At 39.5% G+C, this 13,318-nt stretch overlaps 2 protein-coding genes across 2 annotated transcripts in view; one reads left to right on the forward strand and one right to left on the reverse strand.

Annotated features, from left to right (window-relative positions):
- Positions 1–2,942: 2,942 nt before the first annotated feature.
- On the forward strand, positions 2,943–6,782 carry gins2 (GINS complex subunit 2). Its single transcript, XM_061710838.1, has 5 exons — positions 2,943–3,079; positions 4,452–4,566; positions 5,441–5,540; positions 5,641–5,767; positions 6,341–6,782. The coding sequence occupies exons 1-5, from the start codon at positions 2,990–2,992 to the stop codon at positions 6,467–6,469; spliced, it is 561 nt and encodes a 186-aa protein (XP_061566822.1). The 5' UTR covers positions 2,943–2,989; the 3' UTR covers positions 6,470–6,782.
- A 1,360-nt stretch (positions 6,783–8,142) lies between these two features.
- The window catches only part of gse1b (Gse1 coiled-coil protein b), a 193,316-nt gene continuing 188,140 nt past the window's right edge, over positions 8,143–13,318 (reverse strand). Inside the window, exons 13-17 of the mRNA XM_061744303.1 lie at positions 12,986–13,099; positions 12,481–12,855; positions 11,636–11,968; positions 10,987–11,090; positions 8,143–10,724 (exon numbers count right to left, since the gene is read on the reverse strand). Coding sequence (XP_061600287.1) covers positions 10,584–10,724; positions 10,987–11,090; positions 11,636–11,968; positions 12,481–12,855; positions 12,986–13,099 — 1,067 coding nt within the window. The 3' untranslated portion in view covers positions 8,143–10,583. The remainder of the gene's footprint in view (positions 10,725–10,986; positions 11,091–11,635; positions 11,969–12,480; positions 12,856–12,985; positions 13,100–13,318) is intronic.

The following is a 13,318-nucleotide window of genomic DNA, read 5'->3' on the forward strand; positions in this document are numbered from 1 at the left end:
CGTTAATTCTGAAAAATAATATGAGACTTTACAATAGTATATCTTTACTTCAAGATGACATATTTTCCATTTGTGTATTTTCTAAGAAGACTATAATTATATTACATTAAGAATATGCTTTTATCCAAAGAGAATAACAATTGAACATGCACATTTATTTCTTTATTTTTGTTGGCCCCACACAAGCACGGAGGGACTCCTGCCAAGAGTGTGAAGCAGCAGTTCTAATAATAATAGGAGCATATTATATTGAAATATGTGTAAAACAAATATTAAAGTTTTATTTCTATACACTATAATAACATTAAAGAGACCATCGTGTATGGATGTGTCGGGTTCCTTTTCTAACGGCAGTCTCGTCTTTGTGGCTCAACACTGCCACCTAGTGGCTGTCAGTTGCTATTGTTAGCCATGGCGCATTTCTATCTCAAGACAAAACGGAGAAAAAATGAATCGTACAGTGACGTCTTGCGACCTGTTGGAAGCCAGGATCAGAACCAACAGGTGAAAGTGCTCAAACAACAGTTTCTCTGGCCGCAAACATACACCGTATATTTTTCTCGTCCAAATATTTCACTTGATAAAGAATTCATAAAGTTAAGTCTTTTTTTTTATTATTGAAAATGTATCGTTTACATACAATAAGGCGTAGGAACCATGACAATGAACTTAATTACACAAGGCACATAGAAGATAACAAACAAAATATTGAAAGTTATAATTAACATAAATAATAAATAAGTAAATAAATAAAATAAATTCAGACATAAAATAAATAAATGATAAGAAATAATATCAAATTAGGGGTCCTCAAATATTTTCAGTTCTTCATATGCTCTGAGGATGGACAATGCAGTTTTTCTCCTCATTATTTTCAAAGCATTGAGATGATTGCCCACAAGGTCTTTTTAAACACAAATAAGAGGGGTTTCATTTTCCTCCATTTAGATGTGCGGATGAGGAATTTCGCAAGGAGGATTAGATTGTTCAATACCAGGTCACACTTATTGTCCTTCATGTTAATACCAAACACTATGTTCTCTCTTGTGAGAGGATTGAGTGGTTGAATGTCGTTTGACAGCCAGTCTTGCAGATCCTCCCAGAATGTTACAGTTTCAACTTCAGAATCACAGAAGCTGCAGTTATTGTGGTCAATACCACATCTCTTTCTCAGCAGTCCATTGGATGGATAAATATTGTTTAGGATTTTGAAATGGATTTCTTTTGTCTTGGGACTTACTGAATAATTGATATATTTTGTTCTCCATTTCTTAATGTGTGACTCAGAAAATAGTTGATTAATGGAATTTATATTTGATCGTAATGGGAATAGTATATCATTTAAGTGATCACGTATCAAATTGTCTGAATAAAGTTGAGTCTTGCCAGAACATGTACTGTATTTCAGTATGCAGAGTAAAACTATGGAACAGTATCAATGTGGAGATAAAACAATGCTCAAGTGTTCAAGAAAAGATATAAAGAATCCCTCTTTATGAGGTATAAGGATGATGAATTGCATTAACAATCTACATGGTCAGTATAGTATGTATGTGTATGTGTGTACCGTTACGTAGGTATGCAGGGATGTGAGGATCTAAGTATGTTGTATATTTACAGTATATGTGTATGCGTAGGTGTATGAATGCATGTGTATATGTGTGCATATTATGTACATGTGTATGTATGGGTGTACATATGTATACATATTTGGGGTAATGTTCCTCCTTGGCTACTCCCAGTGCCCAATGTAAACTTGTATCTTGTGGAACAGAGGAGAGGATGGGGTGACATGAATGTAGATAACATCAAGCATTTGGTTCAGGATTATTTGAAGAGGAACTACTATAATTTTATTCCCATTTTCACAGATGGCTGGAAAGATCCAGGGAGTGACCATGTAGGAATAGGAGTATATGTTCCAGAGTTTGATGTCAACATTTGCAAATGGATTATTGATAGACTATCTGTGTTCACTGCTGAAACTACAGCCATTATATTAGCTTTACCGTGGGTGGAAGAGGTCAGACCACAAAGAGTTGTCATTTGTTCAGACTCCACTGCAGCCCTTCAGAGCTTGATTTCAAAGAAAACAACAAGAGAAGATCTAGTGTTGGAAATATGAATGGTGTTGTGGAGGTTATACAGAACTGGAATTACTGTGCAGTTTTGTTGGGTTCCTGCCCACATGTGTGTTGATGGCAATGAGAAAGCAGACAATATTGCTAAAAGAGCATTGAAATTGAGTAGTGAGGCAATTGTGGACATTTCTTTTGGTAAAGGTGAAGCAAAATCATTAATTAAAAAAGAAAGTGAGGGATTCATGGCAGAAGGTGTGGGACAATGGTGTAAAAGGGAGACAACATACAGAAGTCAATTAACGTGAAGGTTTTCAAAGGAAAGTGTAGGAGAGAGGAAGTAATCATTTCTAGATTAAGATTAGGTCAGACTAGTTTAAAATCAACTCTATATTTAATGGCAAAGTCCGTGTCTGATAAATGTGAGGAGTGTGATGTCACAGAGAATGTAGAGCATGTGCTTCTTAAATGTGGCAAGTATGAGGTAGAAAGGAAGGTTGTAAGAGACAGGATGTACGAGCTGGGTCGGGAATGGAGTTTAGTAGGGTTATTAGGGGGGAGTGAGGTGATGAGGGATTGTTATAAGGCAATCCTTGTCTTTCTTAAAGATGCAGGGATAGATAATATTATTTAAATGTGGTTATCTTATTTTATTTAGGTATTTCCTTTTTTTTCTCCCTTTAAGTTAGACTGTAACCTGATGTAATAATTATCCTGATGTTACACACTCCGGTACAGCAGGTGGCGGTATGCACCTAATAACGTTGGTTGTGATCCGCCATTAAACCTAGAGAAGAAGAAGATACGGATGTCGTTTCCGGTGATGACGTCACCGTCTACTCCTTGTTTTTCCGGTCGCAGCGCGGGAAAGTTCAGCTCGGTTCCCGCGGTGGTGCAGGAAACGCTCCAGCATGGATCCGTCAGAGGTCGAGTTCCTCGCAGAGAAGGAGTTTGTGAAGATTATACCAAATTTCAGCCTGGACAAGATCTATTTGATTGGGGTATGTTTGCCGTAAAGCCGCAACGTTAGTCGCATTAGCCCCGTTGTTGGTGTTTCTCAACTCTGTCCTGACTGGACACAATCACAATCAGAATGAGGTTTATTGGCCAAGTCAGGTCAAACAAGACTGGGAATTTGACTCCGGTTATTTTCGCTCACTGTACAGTAAATAGACAAACGACAGCTCTTATTAACATATATACAATTAAAAAAAAGTGAAAGGTGCAGCAGTATGAGGTAGACAGGGTTATTGAAAGGTGCATTGTCACAATATATGATTGTGGTTATTATTATTGTTATAATTATTGCACAGGGATTGATTTCTCTGAGACTCTTTTTTTGTTAACAATTTTTTTATTAATTTTATGCCAACTTAAAAAAAAAAAAGGCAGACAGCCACAGGCACAGCTCTATACATTTTGTTGTAGCAGCATGTCCACTATACATTTGAAAAGAACAAACGCAAAAAAACAGGGGCAAAAATGTATTGTATGTTAGAACAAAACAAAAACCTTTCATATACTGTACATATTTATGCTTGTCTGTCTCCTACTTGACCCACAAACACGCTCTCACACAAACAGGCATTCACATCCACAAGCATACACACACATACACATCCCAATTAATCAACAAAAACAAAAAGAAAACCCCTCCCACCCTAGTGAGTGATCTGCACCATCCCCTCCCCATTACCCTTTATAGACAAGACTTCACAGCTCTGATGACCAGGACTTTAAGGTATTTTCTTTGCTCCATGAGACCGTGCAACAGACTCATTTGCACGCTTGAATAGAGAGCTCAAGGGTTAAAATATCCATCACAAGATGCCACCAGTGATCCAGTGATAGAGTATGTGGTGGTTTCCACCGTACTACCAATATGTTTTTTAGCAGCAGTTAGGCCAGAAAGCCAAATTCTTTTTTCATGTATTGACATTGAGAATTATCTCTGAGACTCTGAGTGATGAGAGTTCATCAGAGCATTAGCTTGGAGGAAGAAACTGTCTCTGTGTCTGGAGGTTTTGGCGTACAGTTCTCTGTAGATCCGTCCAGAGGGAGGAGTTCAAACAGACTGTCCTGGGTGTGAGGGGTCTGCAGAGATGCTACCTGCCCGTTTACTGGTCCTGGATAGATGGGAGGTTAGTCCCATCTATCCAGGGGGGGGGTCTATCATCTCCACAGTCTTGAGCAGGTTCAGCTCCAGGTGGTTCTGACTGCACCACTGGACCAACTGTTCCACCTGTTTAAATCAAACTAGTTACTGTAATACACATACGATGCAAATTACCAAACAGTAAAGGTGTATGAAATGTATGTATGAAAAGAGCTTTGGCTGCTGTTTTATTTGCTAAGTTTTATTTCTGTTCTTAGGGCGATCTTGGTCCCTTCAACCCTGGGCTGCCTGTTGACGTTCCCGTGTGGCTGGCGCTGAACCTCAAGCAGAGGCAGAAATGCAGAATCATCCCTCCTGAGTGGATGGATGTCGGTAATGTTTAATTATAATGTTTGACCTGTTTTCTCATTGGTGTCAGCTGGACGCCTTTAGCTCAGTTAAGTCCTCTTATTTAGAGTTGGAACAAGTATTGAAAACAACAACAAAACCAAGATGAGTAAATTACTGATAAACAAATTTGTGGTCAGTTTTTTTGACATTTTCCAATTTTAAGGTATTGATCAAAATAAAACCATGCTGGAGTCTGAAAGGAAGAATCGCTCAGGCTAGATCAACATCTCACATCTTTATGTGCCCCCGATTACACATTACTGTCTTTAATCCAGAAGCCAAAAAGATGGAACTCTATGTATTTCTTTCTTTTGAAATTATCCAGTTTGTCAAAACGTAATCTGTAAGGCAACTTGCAACTGTGTTTGTGTGTGTTAAGAGCATGAACTCAGTGCAAACATAAAATATATATATATATAAAAAAAAGTGATCTCTTGCCAAAATGAGAATGTGACCTTTTAATAATAATCAATTTTATTTATAGTGCGCTTGTAAAAGACCTCAAAGACGCTTAAATACAAATTAATGCAGATTACTTTGAAACTTGACCAATATTCAATGTTTGCTTGAGATAAGTGATAATTTTTTTTGTGCAAAAATGGCATTAAATAATACATTTATTCAGAATCACAATCATGCTGCATGATTGAAGAGTGAATTTCTTTATATTTTTTGTAATATTATAACTTTTATTACTTACACCGTAAGATTTCAGGCCATCCTTTTTTACCTTTTATTTTTGAAGTCGTACCCAGGCCAAAATTGTGAGGTGACACATTTTTCCGCTAAATTACTTACAAATGTTATCCTTGTGGCATGGTGTTTTATGCTTGTGATGCTTTGCTCCACCATGCAGAGAAACTGGAGGAGATGCGAGAGCTGGAGCGAAGAGAGGAAGCCTTCACACCTGTCCCCAGCCCTTACTACATGGAGCTCACCAAATTATTACTGAACCAGTGAGTACCAAAAAATAAAGCCAGCTTAAGCATCCACCCTGTTCCGCTCTTTGTACATGTGGCACGGTGTCTTACGTGTTTTGCTTGCGTGTTTCTGTAGCGCATCTGACAACATTCCAAAAGCAGATGAGATTCGCACTTTGATCAAAGACATTTGGGACACTCGGATCGCCAAACTCCGCTTGTCTGCTGACAGTTTCATCAGTCAGCAGGAGGCTCATGCCAAGGTAAGCAGATCACAAGGTGCTTTAAATCGATCATGTTCTTTTGTCAGGTGATTGTATAGATGGCAGTGATATTCAGGAACATTTCATGAAAACATGTTTGTCAAGGAACTGAATAATGTCAGCTGTGTATTATCTGACCATATGTTGTAATTTGGCTTCATAGGTCAGGTGACTGTTGCCATGTCGATCTCTTTCAAGTTTGCACTAATAAGGGTTTTTATTGCTTATTAGTGCCTTTTTATAGTTAATTAATGAATATAGAAGATAATGAAAGAATACATATGTTAATATGTCATTCCAATTTAGCTGTAAAATTTGAATAATTTTTATTTATACTTCAAAATGAGTATAAAGTTGTGTGAAAGTGTTTGCCCCCTTCCTGATTTCTTATTTTTTTTTCATGTTTGTCGCACTTAAATGTTTCAGATCAAACCAATTTAAATATAAGACAAAGATAACACAAGTAAACACAAAATGCAGTTTTTAAATGAAGGTTTTTATTATTAAGGGGAAAGAAAAAATCCAAACCTTACATGGCCTTGTGTGAAACTTACTCCCTCTATCATTTAACAGCTGGATAACATGACTCTGATGGAGATCAACACCACACGAACGTTCCTCCTCGACTCTCTCAACTGCATGTACAAGCTCCGCTCTAACCTGCAGCCCGGCTCCAGTAAGGGGCAGCTCACGGACTACTGATCCTAATCATTCAGGTGTTTTGAACACGACCAGAACTTTCAAGACTGTTGCCAGACTGAGACTCATTCCTCAAACTATGATCTTCTGAACCCGCCGGGTTCTGGACTGCTGGAAAGACTCTCTCCTCGGGATCATACGAGTTTTATGCTGCCTTTTTAAAGGGACCATATCTCTTGAATAATTGCATTTATGGAAGCAGATTTTAAAGAATGTATAGTTTGTATCTGCAACAAGTGCCTGTTTTTCTTAAATGAATTAAGGGTGCCCATTGTTTGTTTTCATAATGTGATAATAAATGTATTTCTATGTTCAATGTGTGCGTCTAGGAATTTCCCTTCAAGTTTATGATTTTTTTATTTTAACCATTTTGTTATTGTATCATCTTTGAAGTCTAAAGATGTTATATTATATATATATATATATATATATATATATATATATATATATATATATTTATATATTGAGTTATGTTTTACAGCTTTTCTTTACAGGATTGATTGAGGCTCACATAATGATGGCTGGTTTATTTCTATTACCTAACATATAAAAGTAAGCCACATAATCGTAGCGTAAACTAAGTCTGATGTAATTTTACTCTGAAGATGATTCAAATTAGAGACGATACCAGTTTAATTTTCTCTCTTATACCTGAGCTTTGGGATACTGAGTATTTGATACCAGTGTTTTGTATTAAACTTTTTCTTAACATAAAAAAAAGCTATTCATAAGCTACAGTGGCTTAGTGGTTCCTGGTTCGACTCCCGGGGCTGGGAGCAGTTCCTATGTGGAGTTTGCTTGTTCTCCTTGTGCTGGGCTTCCTCCCACCGCTCAAGAACATATATCGGGGTTATTGATCATTCTAAATTCTCCAGAGGAGTGAGTGTGCATGCTTATCGGTCTATACATGTGGTGATCTGTCTGGGGTGTTCTCCCTGCCTTTTGCCTATAAAGAGCTGGGATAGACTCCAGCAGATTCCTATGACTCTGCATAGGATTAATGGGTTATATAGAATGAATTAATAAATAAAAAATACCAAGAATAACATTTAGATTTAGGAACAAATATGTAAAATTAAAGGAGGTGCAAGGGTTCTCCATGAAGCTGATTTCCTACACTTCCTTTAGTAGACAAAATATCCATCATTGCTGATACTTTCCAACTTTTTCTGGGGCATTTCTCTATTCTGAGAAGCAAACTCCAGTTTGCTGCTGCGTTTCATCACTTCCCCTTTGACTTGATAAACGTATGCTTCATCATGTGATGGCTCATTAAATGCTATGTAAGGTTGCTTGCGTTATTTTTAGTAATTTTCCTGCCACCTCCGAAAATCACAGCATTGCATAATGAGCATGTCACTGATTTCCTGCTGGGAATTTCCAGACTACAATCATTTAGGCTCTAATTATAATTTCCAACATAATTCTAAGGCTGGATAGCTAGGTCCATCAAAACAACTTACCTGGTGACCAAAAACGGGAAGTTGCTGGGCGGTATTACATCACTTCTTCTGCTGGCTTTTAAAGCAAAAAAGGAACATTGGTAGTCTGTTCACAAAAACTACATGGTGTCACATGTGCACAGATACAACTCCAGTTAAAATTGAACTTATCAAAAATGTTCTCAACAAAATCCCAAAGCTTTATACTCTAGACTTTCCATCTGCTACACCAGCATCCACAAACGGTTTGAAATGGAACATTTTTGAAGTATTTTATTTTCTTTTTTGTCTGAAATCACAGCCATATATTCATAAATACCTAATTACTACATTCAACAAAGAATATATTACATTACAATGAATTCAAACAAGTACATTTTAAAAACAGGATTTCACAGCATCTAGACATCCTCCACTGAGTAACAGGGCTATTGCATGGGCGTGCGTGGGTTGGAGACACAGGGAGGCCGAGTAAGAGACTCCTCTTACTGCACCTTCCTCCCCAGCTAATTGGCAGCTTACCTCAGCATGCATGCTCCCTCGTACTGACAGGCTGCACCGTTGGCTCTGTGCTGCTGCGGGAAAAACAGCGCACCGTTTTCCTCTGATGTGGCTTAGGCTGTTAGATTTTAACTTTGTTTTCGATGCGTTTCAATGAACAGATTTAGTGTCAGTTCTTTGAAGGGGGTGAGAAAAACGGCAGACACTTGTAATGTGAGATGTGAAGTCCCTGATCGCTGGCATTAATCGTGGAAGGTCCATTTTGTGGACTGTTATCCATTCACATGCTCCCAAATTTTTGAGGCACTTGTAAGCAATAGACTGAGTGTGGGGCTGTTGTGCTTCAGTATTTGATTTAAATTAATTTATGTAGTTGGTTAAGTTAGCATCAATCTTCCCACCACCATGCCGTAACACTTAAAAACAATGATTTAGACGAGTCATTGAGTGGGTCCAGTGTCTCAGTTGCATATCGAATCCTCATCGGAGGTAAAACTCTGCAAGTCTCCGAGTTGACGGGAGGGTTGAAGACGGCTCGTAAACAGTTGTGCAATGTGATGCAAACCCTTCTGTTTCTGTGTCGCGAAATTCAATCTTTGCCTGATTTCAAGTCTTCAGCTTAAAAGATTCTGGCAATTTTGGATAGTGGGGGATCCTGAAAATAAATGAATGAATAAAGAGGGACGAAGGTGTTCGGCAGTAGAAGATGACCATTCTAGTTTGACTGTTTGGCTATCCAAGTGCAACTCGAAGCGAAGAGAAGGAACAAAATGCTGCTGTTTTATTTCATATTTCTTGGCACTATGTCCATTAATGGCGGAGTTAGGGCTGATAAGGGCTCGGGCGAACCGTCGTGTTTGGACTCCAATACTAGGTCATGTCTCTGAAAGTGAAGTGTAGGTCCAGTGGTAAGAGAAAGCATCAAGAACCGGTTTCATCTGCTGATCACTCCAGGGGACTTCCGTGGTCTAATATCATCAAGTAAGTCATGTGACCAACATACAAATACACATCTTTGATTGAATTCAATAATATATGCTATATGTTGCAGCGGACCTGGTTTCTGCATGAGGATATCAAGTTAGCTAGTCATGCCAGCAGCAGTGAAGCGAAGCTGGGGAGTTGTGTGGCTGTGAGGGGACGGGGACGAGAGGGCAGGAGCCGTGTGTCTTAGAGCCTCCGAGTCAGCTTTGCTGAGCTCAGATGCCAGATGAGGTGGCCGTGGCTGAGTTTCAGCTGCGCAGTGCCGAGACAGAACGAGAGCAGGACTGCATCCCGTCTTCTCTCACTCTGTAAACATCTCAAAATGAGCTGTTCTGGCCAGCAGCAGTACAAACACTAAAAGCAAGGCTTTTCTTTTTCAAACCCAAAAACAAGCATAAACATATAAAAATGGCAGGCTTTTTCTTTTAAAAGAACAATGATTAAAGTAATAAAAACATACAAAATTCTTTTAAGTCTTCATATTATATACAATACAAGGCTGAAGAACCTTTTAAAATTCTTATTTTCAAATTTTCTACTTCGAAATAAAACATTTTCTTAATTCATTCCAAAAATGTGCATTTTCTAAGTTCTTCCCTAATTTGAAAAGTTCTTTGTTGTAACACAGTACCACCAGGTAGTTCTTCAGCTTTTATTCTTAAGTGCATTTCCAGTTCAAAAGCTCACATGGCCGCTGTGATTTAAAAAAAATAAAAAATAAAATAAAATAAAAAGCAGTCCCAACTGACCAGAAGCTTTTGTTTGGAGATTTGGAGCATTCAAGTCTTGTGATGAAACCCCTCCGGGGGTAAGCTGCTCCCTCACTGGCAGGATTGTCTGTGGCGTGGAGGGATGCAGGGACTGAACAACAGAGCAACAGGAACCCAAGACTGTGAAAAGCAGGTGTCGCGTGTTCGTCTCCAGGTCCTTCGCCCCGTGCTCTCGCTGATCTCAGGTTGGCTACATTGGCACACGTTAGTGGCTTGTGGTGCAGTCCCTGGCTCGCCACAATTTTAAGACTTACTGTCTTTCACTGGAGGGTCCTGTCTCCTATGCATTCACCTGTCTGTCCAGCCATGTTCTCATCCATGGGGCCGCGAGGACCAAGCCGTGAAAAATAAACTCTCTGGGTGTCAGGGTGAAGGGGACGTGGCTGGGGCCTGGGGGATGCTCACATCAGCATGGCGGGGTCACCTGGGTGGGTAGCCTTTATAATGGCTGCCTCTCGGCCAGTGTGTCTGTGGCAGTGTTAAACACTTCCTGAAGTGCTCCAGCTCTGCTTGTAGCTTCTCCCTTTCCACTGCTAGCTTCTGCCTCTGGGACATCAGCTCCTGTGTGACCAGAAACAGTTAGACGTCAAAAGAAGTAAACTAAAGGAAAGTGTGGCTCTTTGGATCCCAGTTAGACATGTCTTAGATTTAAAAGACACATTTAATATATTCCAAGTGGAAAAGTCATTATTTCATGCGTACGAAAGGGTGAATACAAACTCCCCTGTGTTGTGGTGTACATGAAACCATTACTGACGGTGCAGCATTATATGTGAACAGTATGATCTTAGACTATGACTGATGCTCCGGTAAAGCGTCTTACCCCCATGCTATGAGACAGCTGCTCAGCAGTCAGACTGAGGTTGTAGTTCTGAGCTTCTAGTCTTCGACACTGGCTTTGCAACACTTGCCTCTCCAAACTTTGCTCTAAGTGACAATATAGAATAGTAGAAATTGGGAAAGAAGAAAAACAGCAGTGGTGAGATAAGAAATAAGATGCAAACATGTAGCAGTTTGCATGGAACTCACACATGGAGACGCAGTAATACAAAGTAAAAGATTGAGATGATGAGATAAGATGGAAGATTGAACAGATTTTACAGTTTGTGGGATACATGCTGATCTGGTATTAGTTTGCATACAACCAGATTGTGTAAAAGGACGACAGCACCCTCTAGTGATGAGAGACTGCTACAACGCCTCACTTGCATTAAAAAATTATTTTTAATCCTAATATTTTTTTGTTGCATTGTTTATGTGCATTACTCTAAAGTTTTTGAAATTTATATCCATAAAAAAATAATTATCCTTTACAAATGGACTATTAAAATAAGTTTGAAGGAACGACATGACAACATTATTATATTAGAAAAACAAACATATTTTCACAAAAAAATGCAAAACCAATCATTTATGGCTAATTCATTTTTTCTCACCAATATAATCATTGCATATTTCACCTGGCGGCTTACCTTCAACATACTCCTGATAAGCTTCGAATATAGATTCAATTCCCTGCCACTTGAAAACTGGATTATCCTCTTCCTCTTCCTCCTCCTCAGAGTCCTCTGGACCAGACAGGTCCTCCTTCATCCCTGAGGCCTCCTTGTGGAGGGGCACTGAGAAGTGCTGCCCATTGGGCTGAGAGTGAGAGTGTGAATGCGGATGGTGAAATGACGGCGCATTGGGAAGGGACTGTGAATGTTGCTGTGGTGGTCGGCCAGGAGCGCTCTGAAGCTCAGGAATGTTGTAGTGAACGGAGGATTCCTGGAGGTGGGATGACTCTGACACGCCTGTGGCTCCTCCTAGAGAACAACGATGGGAGAGAACAAACAAATGAGACCAAAAGATCAACTTTATGCATTCAATATTGATAAACAATAAACCAAACCATTTTAATGGTGTTTTTTTAGACCTTATTCCATGCAAAACTTTTAGTTTCTACATTTGTGAGAAATTTTCATCCATGTCCCCTCGTTTTAAAATTTTTAAATAAGGTTTTTTATGGTTTTTCAACCAAAAGTTTAAATATTTTTTTTTAACAGACATTTAACTTCATGATAAATTGACAGAAAAATTAAACAATTTTAATAATAAATATAACCAACTTTATGACTGTGCTGAGAAGATGTAAACATAATAGTAGAAGACAAATGAGTGAAGTGAAGACAAATGCTACACAAATGGTGCAGCATAATGGTAAATGATGGTTTTCTGTGTAAAACGTACAAAAACACCAATTTATAGATTGAGGTTTCTCTTTGCTGCCCTGCGACTCCCTCACTTGTACCAATACTTTCCGACGTGAGCAGTTTACCTTTATTTTTCTGCAGAGCCTTCTGAGTGGACTGAAGAACAGATTCGTGGAACTGCTGAGCAAATTCCTCTGGGGTGAAGCTGTCCCAGGGTTTTGTGCGCCCGTTGATGCTGTGAAGCCCCTCTTTGGCCTGCAGAGGGTGTGGCGGCCGCAAGCTGTTGAGCAGGCTGGAGCTCCTTTTGGAGATCGGTCCCTCACTGGGCCCCCGGGCCTTGTCTGGATGGACAGCTGGAGAAGGGGGTGCCTTTGGTCTTAATGTGTCCCCGAGGGGCTTTGGATGGCCACCGGGGGATACTAGGTAATGTGAGGAGGGGCTAGGCGGTCTAACAGTGTGGGGGTCTTCTGATTCAGAAGAAGGCTGAGCAAACGCTGTATCTGCAATCATTTGAACATATAAAATATAAGTCAAGATATACATCACTGAAGCAGTAAGAAAACAAGAAAAAAAATCACGTAAACATTTATAGGGTGGGAAAGCAAGTACGTATAGTGATATGTGTCTTACCAGAGATCTGTGCTAGAGGGCTCTTACACAACGGATGAGGTGCATGTCTGATGGTATCCAAGGTTACGCTCCTTTCTTTGATGGCTTGAAGAAGCTCCACCACCTTTTCATTTTCTGACAAACAAAAACACATGGCGACATTAATCCTGTCTGTACATTTCTAGTACACTCTTCACGAGCACTTCCCTGTATGGCTAATAAAGTGCTGCTGACGGTGTCGGAGGTTGGATACTGCCATCTGTAGGCACCGCACAGTAAATCTGCACGGCGGGCATAAAGCACCATTTCCATATTTGAACAGTTTGAGTTTTAAAGTCATCATTTTCAGAACCT

The sequence above is a fragment of the Cololabis saira genome, chromosome 2 (genome assembly GCF_033807715.1).
Source record: "Cololabis saira isolate AMF1-May2022 chromosome 2, fColSai1.1, whole genome shotgun sequence".
NCBI lineage: Eukaryota > Metazoa > Chordata > Actinopteri > Beloniformes > Belonidae > Cololabis > Cololabis saira.